This window comes from Mytilus edulis, chromosome 5, assembly GCF_963676685.1.
Source record: "Mytilus edulis chromosome 5, xbMytEdul2.2, whole genome shotgun sequence".
Classification (NCBI taxonomy): domain Eukaryota; kingdom Metazoa; phylum Mollusca; class Bivalvia; order Mytilida; family Mytilidae; genus Mytilus; species Mytilus edulis.
In genome coordinates this window covers 38,363,180-38,379,666 of record NC_092348.1, presented here as the reverse complement: position 1 = coordinate 38,379,666, position 16,487 = coordinate 38,363,180, and the positions used below count along the sequence as shown (strand labels likewise).

At 31.7% G+C, this 16,487-nt stretch overlaps 1 protein-coding gene across 1 annotated transcript; it reads left to right on the top strand.

Annotated features, from left to right (window-relative positions):
• Positions 1-6,044: 6,044 nt before the first annotated feature.
• Positions 6,045-14,773, top strand: LOC139523625 (large ribosomal subunit protein mL66-like). Its single transcript, XM_071317790.1, has 5 exons — positions 6,045-6,249; positions 10,480-10,511; positions 11,455-11,574; positions 12,995-13,118; positions 14,636-14,773. Exons 1-5 carry the CDS (start codon positions 6,126-6,128, stop codon positions 14,749-14,751), a joined length of 516 nt encoding a protein of 171 aa, XP_071173891.1. The 5' UTR covers positions 6,045-6,125; the 3' UTR covers positions 14,752-14,773.
• Positions 14,774-16,487: the final 1,714 nt, after the last annotated feature.

The window sequence follows — 16,487 nt, the reverse complement described above, 5'->3', positions numbered from 1 at the left end:
ACAAATAGATGTTGTATAATAGGCTTCAAATTTCTTTTCAACTCTAAAATATTATATTTTTTTTTAATTTAGAATGCCAAAGAGGAAAAGATGTAGTAAGTTAACAAAAGGAGTTACAAAGAAAAGTAATCCTCGGCCATGGACAGCTGTTTGTACCATTATGGAGGAGATATATGTTGCCGTTCAATCCACACTGAAGATGAAAAGGATCATATGTACGCTTGAATTTGATTGTCATGCTGATTGTTTTCTAGCACCAGTGGGAGGCACAGAGCAACTGATTACACAAAAAATTGAGATATTTGCAGTAAATGAGACGCACAATGAACATGAAGAACCTTGCCTTTCTCCCTTTCAGACTTTATGCAATTTATTACAAGTTAGCATCACTGATACATATATATATATCCTTAGCTGTACAGATACCGAAATTTGCATGGTTGAACTGTACCATTTCAGTTGCAAGGAAATGATCATAAAACTCTCAGTTATCATTGACAGCAACATTATAAATGAATGTTTGATAATAAAAATATTATTTATACCTGGCATGATTTTTGTTTTCTTATATCTTGGTTTAATTATTGAAAAAGGATGGAATCATATGTAGTGATAGTCTAGATACATTGTTCTGATCACCAGTCTGACTGGTCCTTTTCATTTCAGAATACTGGGATGTATGTGGTGTTTTTTTTTTTACAGATGTTATTTGGTTGATTGGGAAAAAAACATAACAAAAAAATATGTCTCTGAATATGTCTCTGGTATGATCAAGTATCGACAGTGTGTATGACCATACTCGGGGCCGATTTTACTAGAGTTCCTTGTTGGTTTTTTTTCTCTATTAAACTTTATGGGATTGATTTTGTTTAAATCACACTTTGTCACAGTGATAACATGATTTCAATAACTAGTAGATGCTCTAACTGAGAAGATATACAAATAAGAAGAAGTGGTATGTTTATCACTGCGACAACATGCGTAAGGCCTTCAACAATGCGCAAACCCCATACCGTTTCAACCAAATTGTTATTTTTTATTGTTATTTTTAATTTTACTATAAATTTTATTATTTTTGTTGTTTTAACTTGAAAAATAAAATATCTATCCGCTGGAACATCACTGTGCTTAAACGGCTGTGGTTAAGTTACCCACAGCCCAAGATGGCGGACTCTAAACTCGTTGATATTTAATTTATACAAAATGTACCTTTTGCGACGTTTTTCATGCAGAATGTAAATATTTATAGGATTATTGAACAAAGAAATGACTAACAATTACTATAAATTTGTTAATATAGAGTTCACCAAAGCGCAAGGTCAACTTTAAAAAATGCATAAGATGTCCGTAACTTTTTGATCGAAACTAAGCAGACTGTCCGTAACTTTATTTTTAGATGTGGGTAACTTTTAATTTAAAATTTTAAGAATTATAATTTCAACAATTAGAAGACAATTAAAACATCATATTTGTAACCTTCGCGGCGGTTATACTACTCATTCACCACCAAATGTGATTTTATTAACGCATCATACTTACACCACAGACGTTTTATGTAGGGTTTGTGGTACTCCATCCTGGTTATGGTTTGAACTTTTATTTACTGATGTGCGTCTTATCGACGTTTTTCGCTTGTCAGACCAAGGCTTTTAAATACTCTTTAATGTTTTGAGTTTAATTATATGTTTGCGGTTTACCTTCACCTCTGTTTCTTTCTATGTGTATTTTGATGAATACTCTTTGACGCGGCTCGGTATTTATACATCCCACCAGTTAGTTATAGTGTTATGATTTTTTGAATATGTTTCCTAGTATGTCTTTTTTTTCTCTCTTTGTATGTTATCAGGGGTTGTTAGACTATTAAAGTAGTTATTTATATTTTTATATACTATGTCGAATTGTTACACTATGTTGACTGCTTTTTTAAAGTTTTCCCATTTACTGTAAATCTTGGACAGGGTGCCGCAATATCACCGTGCGCAACGTACCAGTGTGTCCAGATTGACACCCCTTTTATTTTACTGTCAATGCTGATGGGATTTGTTTTTGTGGGGATGAGAGAAAAGTGTTTTTGGCTTTTTCAAAAAGACGGGAAAAGTTTGTGCACTTAAGTCTCGTATAGTCTATCCACTGCATGCCTGGGCAATTTGGGTTCCCCTCCAAAATCCCGGATTCACGCTACCCTTGTCGTTGCTGGCAGAAAATCAGTTAGTGTATACATGCTACATGTATGTGTAAAAAATACTTGTGTAGTCTACTTGTTCAAAAATAAAAACGAACAATGATGTTTCAGCAGTTTATTTGCTATGATCGGAAACAACCCTCCGAACTAGGCGATTCGGGTACCCCGACGTTATACAAAATGAGACCCGAGTTTTGCGGATTTATCGTGATTTTTTAAAATATTTTTCCCAATTTTGTCTTCAATCGATACAATGAATTACCGTATATCATACCAGACGTCTACTTCGTTTTGTGAATATGTATTCGATGCCATCTCTATCATCAGTTTAAACATTACATCCGCGTATGTCGATTCTTTGAAAGTTACGGACATCTATATTGGTATGATGAAAAAAGTTACGGACAAGTTGTTTTGAAGTTACGGACAGCTTAAGTGTTTTTTAAAATCGTGCTGTGATCGTTTATTTTGTAGAATTTAATCACCTTTCCAGTTTAGGGATTTCCCTAAACGATTAATACAACTTTTAAATTCAGTTGTTTAATTGATGCATTCGTGGTACTGTTATTCTATAGAAGAAAAGTATCTAACCGACGCAAGGCGGCTCCATCTTGGGCTGTGGGTAACTTAAGTTACCCACAGCCGTTTAAGCACAGTGAACATGCGTTAGATGTCGAAGACGATGACGTTGTAATAAACCTCTTTTGTTGAATTTACACACTTTTGACAGTTTTACTCTGAGAGATCGGACTACACAAATCCTTTTCTCCATTCATTAGTTTAATTCATAGCAAAGTGATATCCCGGTTTGTTTCATGGATTTGTCCGATTATATATGGCTGAACGGTTAATTCTGGGTATTCCTACATTTTGAATTTTATAGGTAAAATAGTAAAATTTTATGTAGGAGTTCCCAGAATTTGTATGTTAACAATGGGAACATGTAGGATTATGTTGGAACAACATTAAACCAAGGATTTGTATACAAATCCTTGATTGAACTAATAAACCAAGTTTAATTTAATCTACCCAGGTAAATCTTGTTGAAAATAAAGAAAACGAATAATTTCAATTTAAAAAGCAAAATTAATATTCAAAAATACAAAATGAATTTATAGGCATTGAAATTATTTAGGTGAAAAAAAACCATTAATATATATATACAAGTAAATGATATCAATTGACATATAAATATATTAAAATTGTGGTAATTTTTCTATGAAACAAAGCACTAAATTTTGAGTTACACTACATTTTCATTGAAATAAAGCACCAAAGTACATTAAACTGGCATTAATTCAGAACACTTTTACAGTAATAGATTTAACTTAATTAAACTCACAACAGTGAATACAAACTGAAAGCCTGAATCAATGTTAGGTAGATGAGAAGCAACATCTACATACTAGATTGGCACAAGTTCATCATTCTGTGACCTTGTTTTCAGTGTTTAAATACAAAAATAAGAAAATGTGGTATGTTTTCATATGCGACTACTCTCCACAAGAGACCAAAATTACACAGAAATTAACAACTATAGGTCACCGGATGGCCTTCAACTATAAACAAATTCCATACCGTATAGTCAGCTTAAAAAGGCCCTGAAATGCAGTTACTGTCGGCTAGTTCAAAGCCAATAACAACTTATAAAAAATGTCGTGCTTCTCAGACTAAAATATCAAGCTGTACATATCCAACATCCTTAGAAAAAAGACGTCACAAACTCTGTTATCTATTTCCCTGTATAATTTCTCTTTCTCGAACCATGTTTACCACCAGTTCTGTATTGCTACGTGTGAGAGCACGGAAGGCTTCTTCTTGTCTCAACAACTTCATCATGCTGAAGATGTTTGGGTGTGGTGCATTGACTAACTTCTTTAGTTACTATGTCAACCTTCTAAATGATTTGTTGTGGACCTTGTGTTGTTATTTAAAACTCATTATTTATTCAAGTAATGAAATCAATTAAATCTTTGAAGCTCAAGTTGAAATTGTTGGGTACTATATATATTAAATGCTTAAACTACGTTTCCTTTTAAACAGTTTGTTCTAGACTTTTAAATTGTTATTTGGATGGAGAGTTGTGTCATTGGCACTCACACCCAGTCAGGATCCTACTTCGTCAAAATTATCTCCCCATTACGCCAGTTCATTTTCACAATCGTAAAAATGGAAGCCATTGTAGCGATGACGCGCTACCAAGTTTGCTCTTGGAAACCGATAAATTTATCCACATTGCACCAATACGATCCTTATATGTCAGTTATATTTTAAAAGACAAATGTATCAACTAGCAAATGAGCATCAGTTAATGATCTTGTCTGCATTGATTCAACTTAAAACTATTGTCTAATCGGTTGTTAGGTGGAATTTTCGAAAAATCATAAACATTTAAAAAAAAATCTCATTAAATATTTCGTGGAAGGGCAGACTAGATTTTTTTAGTGGTTGAAGACTATAAACCCTAGTTATCACACACAAAAAATTAGAATTTTTCGAAGATATGCATTTTCATCATCCAACTTGTAAGACTGTCGTCAAGTACTTTCAGTAAAAAAAATAGCTATTCGAACACACCTTCCCTGTTTTTGTGACTCATTAGATAGGTATTTCACTTGACCCATATATTTCATCTTTTAGTACTGTTATTTTTGTGTGTTATAAAGTCAACCTGTAGCTTTAATATATAAAAATGATAGAATCTGAAGCGAGACGATGTATGAAATATTCTTACTTTGAACGATATCAAGACTAAATACTCAACTCAAACACGCCCTTACATAACAAGGTGCACTCGGTTTTCTCTTTTCGATACAATTGTTACCTATTTTTTGGAATTTTTTCTTCAGTCACATAATGGAAGGGCAGACACGAAAATTACTGAACTAATAGATTGATATCTTTTCCGTCCGTGGTAATTTTTTCAAAAAATCGGAGGTTATGCATTTTTGTCATCCAACTTGAAAGATACCCATGCATGTCGTCGACTTGATATCTAATTGTTCTGCTTAACTATGTACTAGATAAATTGAAAACTTATGCAAATGGTGTTTTTGAAATAAAACACCTCGTAATTGAGAAGAAAATTGCAGTTTTGTTTGTTTCTATTAACTTTTTAAAAATTTGTCACTATAGTAAACAATACAGTAAATATTTATCGCCTTCTCTAATCGAGAGCTTCGATTCTTTTTTCTATTTCAACCTGGTTTCCGACTGCACCACATCTTCTTATATCTGTTTTAAATGCTTTAATAATCAAGTTATTCTTTAAAAAAAAAATCAAGAATACTGGTTTTTTTTACAATCTTTTCCTTTAAAATGATTTTTTTTCCTAGAAATTCTTTATTCGAAACACTTAATTATAATACTTGATACGTGTTTTCCAACTATATAAAAAAAAATCTAAATCTTTCATATAAATAATTATTTTTCTTTAATTTCCACAGGTAATTTACCTGGTACATTGTACCTAGTCCAAATAATTATGACGTCTGGCAAGGCTATTTTAATTTTTTCGTAGGAAGGCGTCCCAGAAAAAAAAAATCAAAATAGCCTTACCAGACGTCATAATTATTTGGACTACATTGTACCTAATTAGAGATTAATGAATAAAACAACATATGTTGCAATAACAACATCTTTGTGTATACTTTTTTGAAAGAAAAAGTGTATTCGATTCAATTCTATTCATTTCTTTTTTAATAATATCTTTTATTGTACATTGATATATAATTAAATGTAAACGTTTATCAAAAATCGAGTTTTACTGCTGGGTAAATACGGAATCTGGACAAACACGAACCGAAGATTGTAGTTGTATTAGAAATTAGTATCGAGTCAGTTAAATGTTTAGAACAACGAAGTTAACAGGTCACATTTCATGTTGCATTGAGATAACGACAAGAAATATTGAAAAGTGATCTTGTCTTGTTGTTGTCCTCAAATGACAATGAATGTCATTCAACAAATATACAGCATTTCTAGACCAGTTCAGCAGTTGCTAAGATATACATGCATCTCCTCTTACAGACATTTTACAACGTCAACAACTAAACACAGAAGAGAAAGCAAGTGAACTTGTAAAAATATTTGTAGGGCTACTGATCAGAGTCTGAGAGTACTGTCTGCTCATTTTGTATTTGACATTAATACCTTTCAAACTATGGAGCATACCTATTCGTCTTTGATTTTTTTTCCCTCTATGATACACCATAAATATGATAATTAAAATAAATGTAAACAAATTGTTCATGATGGTTCAGGGAAGGTGTAGACTGCTTCTGGAGGGACACATGTTTCCACACTGTACGAGAGGGACACATATCCATGTTTTAATTTATGCAAATTTATCATTTCTGTATCTCTTTCGAATAAAATAGTGAATGTTAAACAGTGAAATATTTTTCTTTGATGGCTCCTACTGTCCTAAATGTAACGTCATTAGGCATGATGACATACAGTGCTCTAGCTAGAAATCAAAAGGGGCAGGGTGCCAGTGGAGGGCAGGGCACTTTTTATGATAAGAAAAGGCACTGCTCATTTTTTTGTCTACGTTTCTGTGTGTATCACGAGTTAACGAATCTCTTTTTTTTTTTTTTACTGTATATGGTTTTTTTTTTAAATAAAGATGCTTTTCAACTATAGTCTTTATTTCATTGTTTGTGTAGTTATGAATGATATAGTACATCTTCATATTTATAATGTGTTTTATTTGATACAACAAATGGAAGTTTTTAACGACCTTGACTGGCTATACTTTTTATACAACCCTTGTACGGTCGGTTAATTGAAACTGAGAGCATTACTAATTTAACAATGTTTAGAACATGGATTGCTAAAAGTATAATTATCAAGTAGAAATTGCAATATATATTTTTTAATATGTCCAAAGACATTTAATATCTTTAAGGTAACATTATTATGTTATTATATATTCAATTGGTGATTTATTCCTATTTTTGATACTAGATAATATTTTTATAGCATAAATTTGTAATAAGGTAAAACAGGGGAAGTAACTCCAAAATCAATTTCCACCACGTTTGGGTTAATTAAAAACTGTGCTTGTCGCTAACAAGTTGAGATGGAAGGCATTTCTGTAAAGGCATAGTTTTATTTTGATGACTTAAGTTAAATTCAATTCTAAAGTCATGAAAGTCTTCATTTATATACGCTCTTCCATTGTGACTTGGAGATCGAAAATGCCGACCCAAGCTAAACACTCTCGCTGACACATTCATCAAAAGTATGACAAAAAGATACATTGTCCTAATTAAATTACCTAGTTATTAACACGTTTGAAGTCTTTATCATTGTAATCGATTGTAATGACATGAATAACCTGGGGGCAATCGCACAGGTGTCATATATGTAATTAACTTGGAGATCAGAAATCGATGAAACAAAATTTTAACAAAACGGCACAAGATAATTTTGGAAAAAGACGTCAGGGCAGAAGGGCGCGGATAAAGGCACCCAGAGCGCGGCTGAGGGCACCCAGGGCGCGGCGCCCTTCTATTTTGGGCTAGCGAGACCACTGACATACATGTACAAATTATGTATATGTATATATCGAACAAGGGTCCAGAAACAGTCATATTTGTCAGTCATGTCCTAAAACTGAAAGTGTTTGTCCTACATGTCCTAAACGTGGAATTGGGATTTAGGACAAATTTTATTTTCCAACAGAAATAATTTCGGTCATTTCATTGAGATTGAGTTTCTAAATCGCCATTTTGAACTTGTTTTTTGTTTTGTTATCCCTTTCCTGTTATAAAACTGCCACTCCAGTAAAGTGTTATAATCCTGAGGGCCCTTCTAATAACTATATTAATGCCTCTGGGAAGTATTGGATAATGATCGCTAATCTCTTTACATGTACCTGTGATTTTAATTCACACCTGGCTATTGATCACAAGCTCAGACATGTCAGAACTAATATTATTTAGAAATTAAAATTCCATAACAACTGTCTTCATTATTCATGTTATTAGATTACTTTTAAGCTAAGACAATTGTCAATTCTGATTTAAAATTAAATTAAAACTTGATTTAATTTACGTAGAAAAAAGTATTTTGTCACTACTAACACACATGCTTTGTTACTATGGTATACACATGTCGAAATCCTCTTTCACAGATTACACTGAATCGTAAATTTAAAATAATTTCATGCTATTTAAAAGCAAGTGGAAGTATTATCATTCATATTCAAACACTATCAAAGGTAAAAAATTAAAAAGCCAATGATTTCCTGCGATTTTGATAAACAAGACCAAACCCGGAAATGAGTCCGGAATTGCTTGTTTTAGAATTTCCCAAAACATCCGGTTTCAATTTTGTCTTCTAAATCGAAAGAAATGTAATTAGCCTTGTCCGAAAAATTTATCGTTTTGAGTCATTAAAATCATTTCATTTTTAAAACTTGTTCAATTATGTCAAAATCGTAGCTACTATCCCTTTAAATAAATGGGATGCAAGCAACAGCAAGTTCGTTGAGGCTATGAGTATGAGCATACTCAGTAATGTGATTTTGACAAATTTTTTTTGAAAGGGCACCAACTTTTAAATGTTTTATGTTATCTCAAAATGACCGAAATTAGGTGAAAAAATTTCCGGATCCTTGATATCAAATGATGTCATTGTTGGGCATGTGATATCACAAAGTTTGTAACGTCAAGTGGTCATATTTTTTTGGCACATGAAATGCAAGATGGTTTAACAAGTCAGGGGACTTACTGAAATAAGTGATTTTAAAATCACTTATTTGAGTAGCAAATTCGAAGTTTTGTCACAAATTAGGATTTTGTAGTTTTTTCAAAATTTTAAACACATAGACATGATAGATGTTAAATAATATCTTTTAATTATTAAAATTGAAAAAAATGAATTTTTTGCTTCTTTTAAGTAGCAAGGTTTATGCCTTTGATGCTATCATTTAGCTAAAATTTTTATTTTGGTTGAAAAAATGCTATAATAATGGCTTTACATAATGAACTGATACTTTCTTCAAAATTTTTCCCAGCAGTGGGAGTATTTTTCCTATGAAGTTCAAGGTTTCATCTTTCAGATTATGTAATAAAATTCTACTGTTCGCGATAAAAAATTCACTGTTCGGGGATGTTGAAATTAGTGGGGGTTATTAAAAGAATGATACTTAAAGAAGTGATTTTTAGGAAGGAAATTGAGGTATGGTACTTAAACAAGTGATTTTTATGTCATTTTCCTAGATTCAGTACAAGGTCATCACCTGAAATGACCTGGTCATCCTAGACAACACAGATGTTGGTTCTGATAAGTTTAGAAACATAATTAGTCCCTGGATCATTAGTATTCTATATTTAAAAGTACAATAAAATTAAATCACTTAGTCTAGTGATAAATTTGTACTACTTAAATAGGTGATTATTAAAGAAAGACAACTCTTACTTTCAACCTTTATGAACAAAATGTTACTTGAATCAGTGATTTAGAAAATCACTAATTTAAGTAAGTCCCCTGACTGTTTAAGGCAGTGTCTAAGACTGTGTGAGGCGTATCATACATGTTTCTACCTTTGTCATGTTTGTAGGCTATGCATATCGATCTACATCAGATTTTATAATTTAAAATCATTGAATCTGGAAGAAATTGTGAATTAAATGAGAAAATTCTCCCAATTAGTACAAAAAGTATGAACCGTGTTGTAAACTATAAATTAAATGATAATCAAATTAAAAAGCATTGCAATGTACATGATGTACAAACAAGTGAGAAAAAAAACAAAGAATTATGTATAAAGATCATAAAGTTTGTAAACTACTAAAACAGTGAATTGTAATTTTTTATATCTGATTCTTTAGATTAAATAAAATTGAGAAAGGAAATGGTGAATATGTCAAAGCGACATCCACCCGACCATAGAGCAAACAACAGCCGAAGGCAACCAATGGGTCTTCAATGTAGCGAGAATTCCCGCACCCGTAGGTGTCCTTCAGCTGGCCCCTAAAATATGCATAATAGTACAGTGATAATGGACGTCATACTAAACTCCGATGTTTATCAATATATGGCAATCATACCATGTCTCCTCATTTGATGAACATGTAAATAAGAAAAGAGGTCTGAAAAAGAAGGACAGGTACAGTAACATTATACTCAAGGGTTGACAATATGGCTGATGAATTTTATTTTTTTGAATTAATTACATACAGGAGTGGTCTATTTTAAGTATTACTTTGTTCTGGATTAGAATCTATTTATCTTTTTAATTTTAATTTTTAGCATGGTTAGTAAAAATATTTTTTTTCATATTACAGTTATAGAGAAAACAGAGGGCAATACCACTGTTGTAAGTATGATTTAATAGAATTCCTTTTTGGAAATAAATGCACTAATGATTAAAATGGTCATAGAAGTCAGTGTTCTCTCCAGATATTTCATTTAGCATCCTGCTTAACAGGGAAATTTGAGATACCATCTTGTTTCTAAAAATTATAGCATCACATCAATAACACAATCTATAAGAAAACCAATTCAGATAGTATCACTTTCAAGAAATATAGCATCGCATTACAATGATGCTAAAAGGCCTTGGGGATGAAAAATGAAAGAGTGCAATGTATCCTTCATAACCTATAGCTATCATGTGGCTTATAAAAGTTCTACAAATGGTTAATCATGTTAATGGAACATGTAAAGCCATGTTGAAAAATTGTTTAATATAAAAAAGAAGATGTGGTATGATTGCAAATGAGACAACTCTCCACAAGAGACCAAAATGACACAGAAATTAACAACTATAGGTCACCGTACAGCCTTCAACAATGAAGAAAGCCCATACCACATTCTTTACAGATTTACTAAATAGAACAAATCTAATTAATTTATAAATGTTTTCTTCTTTCAGTGTAAATGTAAAAATGATTTATCTGCAAATTATGAGAAATTGACACAGAAAACACAACAAGAACAATCTACAAGGCATATGTTCCATATATTGAAGGTTTAGAACATTTTTGTGAGAAACATTGAGGATAAGAAATGAATCAATACTGTGGATTCATTATTATACATTTATAGATAACAATTTTCTGGATTTCATGGGACGGTACAGTTGATCCAAGAATTAAGATATTTAAGAATTGGAAATTTTCTATAGATATATATGCCTTCTTTGGCAAAACCATGAAATAAAATATCCATGAATCTACAGTCATGACAGTATAATAGATAAAGCATAATACCCGGTAAAGTGATCCATGAATTAAAAAAAAATTGAACTCTTTTCACAGATTGAAGGAAACATAATTCCAGTAGATCACAGTAAACTCCTGAAACCACAAACTGTAGAAGGAAATACAGTAGCCTGTCCCTTATGTAGATTAGATTTACATCCTAAACTCAAATATACAGTAAGTAATGTATAACATCAATAAATGTTTGAACAAATAGTGAGAATTCTGTTTAGTTAGTTACAATGGTTACCAGGTAATACGACTAATAGTTCTGACTAGGGGTCCAACCTGCCACAATATTAAAATGTATGTACCGGCTACAGGTAAAGCCCTATGGGCATTTTCATAAAGTTTTATGGGCCCAACCCAATGTTCAGTATATATGTAGCATTGGCTTCTAGGCCCCTGCTAAACTTTTCCCTGGTTCATACACAACAGGTTGCAATTGCATGCATGTCAAAGTAATAATATAGAAAAACTTTCCTTGGAAGTTACTAGCCTTTTAAATAAAGAAGATGTAAACCTTTCAACTTTTTACATCTAACTTGAATAATTTCAAATCAAATAATAAAGATGCAATTTTTCAGTGTGAGTAGATTTTGCCCTCATACATTGTATAATTAAAAAAATAGTTTATAGAGTCTATTATCCTCCTATGACAGTGAATAGGAACACTTCCATAGTTTTCAGTCTGTTTAGCAGCCATGTTGTTACTGGATCTTTAATCAATTAAACTTAGGTAAAAAATTTGCACATAGCTTTAAATCCAAATCTAGGAGTGAGGTATTGTAAGTCATTCACCTTGTTTGTGCATTCGACCAACACATATTTCCATTACACTTTTCACAACTATTGTAACAGAATTACTTCATATCTGGTTAAGCTTGGCAGTGATCAGCTGTAATGTGTCAGACATCTGCTGTGAAGTTTTCAATACAATGAAATTTGAAAAATTTTAGTCACACATTTCTCCATTAATACCATGAATGACTTTGTGTTTGGTCAGCAGCTTGACAGTCATAACAGTGATGAGTTGATGAGCAACTCTTTGATTTGTTAGACTTCTTTTCCAATATTTCAATTTGTGGGGGTATTCTAAGGACAATAATGGTTGCATTCTTATTTAATCCAGAAATTAAGGCACACAGTCACATATATTATAAACACTACTAAATTATCAAAATCATTTACAGACATGACCATGATAACAGATAACTTGAACTATTAAAATTAACTTAATTAAATATTTTTTTCTTTTGTTAAACAATTAAAGGTTGTGATAGGGAGAACAACAATTGAATGAATCGATTTCCTAGGAGGAGCCAGACGAATTTTTGGGGATTGATTTTCTTGCTGGTTGTAATACATTGTACATGACTTAAAAAGAACTGAAACAAATTATCTTGCCAAAGAAAGGATGAAAGTTCCTGTCAAAAATAAATATAAAGCTGGCCCAGCAACAGATGAAACCTGCACCCCTCCTCTAAATAATCATCCTGTAATTGTTGGAATTATCTAAACCACATACAGACATTGACAGACATGTTTGTAAAATTATAGTTTTGATACTATTAATAATTCTGTTTTTACAATTAAGGATGTGTTAATACTAAGACAGTTCCTGACCCCAGAGGGAGAACAGTTACCAAAGAAAATATCTGGACTATGTTATAAACAGCATAGAGAAGTTAAAAACTTAGTACGACAAGCTTATAGAGCAGGTACATATATATTATTAGATAAACAAAGAAGATTGCCAACAAAACAACTCTCCACAAGAGACCAAATAACACAGAAATTAACAGCTAGTATAGGTCACTGTAAGGCCTTTAACAATTAACAAAGCCCAAACTTCATAGTCAGCTATATAAGGTCCAAAATCACAAATGTAAAACAATTCAAAGGAGTTTGTTCACCTGAAATGACCTATGTTTGGCAGAAGCAGCAGACACCAATTGTAAAGTTTTTGGTCTTTCCTACATGTAGCTGGAGATCAAACCTCTGATGACCTATTAGGCCTATAAAAAAATTATGGTATGTACAGTGTAGTCCATGTCTACACAATGCATTTTGGACAATATTTTTAGCTTTTGCAGACATATTTTGAAATAATTATCTTATGAATTTATGAGGTTGTAAAAATTTTACTCAAAATCTTCAGACATAGATCTTGTTGAAATAGTGCTGATATGCTAGATACTTCATATTACCTATTAATCCACATTTACATTTCATATACATGTCATAACTGTTTATATGATAGAATTACATTTTTGTCTGCATTTTCTATTTGGTATGATAAATTACAATCCCTGTTTAAAATTTTCTAATGAATAATAATTAATCCACAGTTTCAGTCATAGTTTTCCAAATTGAGACATTAGATAGCACGAAGCTTACATAAGAATTATATTTATGGTACACTGTATCTTGTTATGACAATAAAGGATGTATATGGTTTAGGGGTGGGGATCTTAACTGTTAAAAGGATATTAAGGTTTAGGACCCCTTCTGTAGCCATTTTTGTATGTACTTTTCAAACTTCAATTGTATCAAAACTACAGATATAATGAATAAAAGAGATAGGCCATTTTGTACATATACCAAGGGGAAACTTGATGAAAAGCATTATTATTTACTGTTTCATTGCATTTAACAGAAAAAAAAGAGTAACGGTACTTAAAGTACTAAAAGTCTTTGTGGCAAATAAACCAAGAATTTTGTTATAAAATTTAAAACATAGATTACTGACTTGCTTTTCTATGATGTGCTAGTGTTTATATTTTACAAAAAGCTCTAACCAACCTGTAAATTCCAAAATACCTTGTGCTGAGTCACTAAAGTCGAGTGCACCCTAAAAGGTGTATTTGATTTGGTCCATATTTTTATTTGTTTTAACCAATAGCTACATTAATAAACTTGTTTCAAGGAAATCAATGCTAGCACTGCATGCAATAATCCTATATCTATCAGTCATCTAATTGCCAAATATGAGAGTACAAGCCCGGAATTTAGGGTAAATGCTGTGGATTTTCTATAAAATTTCCATATATTCAGCATTGAATCAACACGAGGGTACATAATCCTTAACAATAAGTGAAATGAAAGGGGTATGGCCTGATCCATAGACAAATCCTGTGGTGCATACGTAAAATTTGTTTTAATATAATAAGATATACAACAATTTAAAAATTGCTTTATAAACATAGGAAAATAAATCTTTTTGTTCATTTTATAGGTTTGTTATCAGAATATCAGTTTCCAGAGGGCCATCCTAGGAGAAGTCAAAGATCAACTTGGAAGTGGAAGAAATACAATGTTTACTTTGAAGAGGAGGACAAATTTAGATTTTAATAAATAAATAAATAATACTTTATGTACTTTCCACTATGTATTGACCTGGACAAAACTTGTATCATCATTTGACCTGTTAATCATCAGAAAAAATATATTCATAAGTTTTTAATGTATATAATACAATAAAAAAACAAAGGATGTGAAGTATTCATCCATGACACAAAATCAGATAATACACAAACAAAAAACTCACAAAAAAAGTAATTCAGTTAATACACAAACAAAAATGGTGAATACCCACAAAGCAAAGGAACAGTTCTTTTATTATTACAGTAATTTTGCATTCTTAAGGTTGCATTTCTGTTAATATCTACAATGCAATTTCCCATTTGAACTCCTTTTACGGCTTAAACTGTACCACTTTTACTATGTAGTTTTGAAAAAATTATATACTAGAATGGAAAGTTTATATGCACTACTATTTTTTTCAAAGGTCAAAATACAGGGCTGTGCGGCATATATTCAACTTTTACATGCCCCAAACTTCTAAGAGTTTAAACTTACACTAAAATTCTTTACAACCCCAACCTTGACTTAAGGGTTCCCTTAGATATCAATTAGATTAAAATGCATATGCTTATTCACTGGTAACATTCCTTAGTTATGTTTCTACGAAATGAAACATCGAGATTATATCTGGGAACCAGTATGTAAACAGAATTAATTATCTATGAATATTATATATCTCTCCTAAAGAGGCGTGGTTTGAGAAACAGCTGTTTTTATAAAGTGCAACCTTAAGCGTAGTGCATTACAATGCATAGTTCTCTACCAGTTAAAAATTCATTGTACTAGAACACTATTCTAATCTATCTTTAACTTTTTATTGTATAAACTTTTAAATTCAGTATCAAGTCAACATCTTGGCAATCATACCACATCTTTTTAATATCTTCAAAGCATGACGGAAAAAATTTGGAAAACTTGTTATTTAAAACTGATTATTTAATTGAATTTTTTAAAGTCCAAGGACCATGAATCTGCAGAAAATCATCAGACCAGAACAAAATTCAACATTTGATCTGTAATGTCCTGATAAAACAATATACGAAATTTCAAATATATACTCGAGCACAAAGAAAAAAATTTGGAAAACTGATTTGCTGTTATGACATGAATGACAGATGAACAGACAGACAGACAAGTTTCTTTTGAGACAAACCGTGAGACCGCTTACAAATCTGAAGTCCACTTATGCTTAGTCGGTAGGGGACTTATAAGAAGATGTGGTATAAGTGCCCATAAGACATTCACAGACAACTTTCCATCCAAGTCGGTGTGTTTATTAAAGGTAAACAATTATATATCAAAGCATGGTTTTCTTTTTCAAATATTTCCCTGTCAACCAGTATCCAGTTGAAATCTTGTTATCTGATCTTATTTATGAATTTATGTCGAGAGATAATTTCATTATGGTGTCAGAGGAGAGTTAAGTATGACAACTGAAGCAAAGTGAAAGGCAATAAATCACACTTCCATGATACCTGACTTCTCAATTTAAAATGTCAGAGGTCATTATTGCTCATTATTCAGCTATTGAGTTGTACTTTGTAATGTTCAGTTGTCTAGAAGTCTTCCCATTTTCACCTCACCTGTGACAAAAGTTGCGAAATTTTCATACTGAACAGCAAGTGTTTTTCCAGCAGGGGAGTATTTTTTAAATTATTATTCCTAATTCAATGTGCTAGGAACTCCTTGTGATACATGTAGATCAATGTCATTTTGTATAAAGT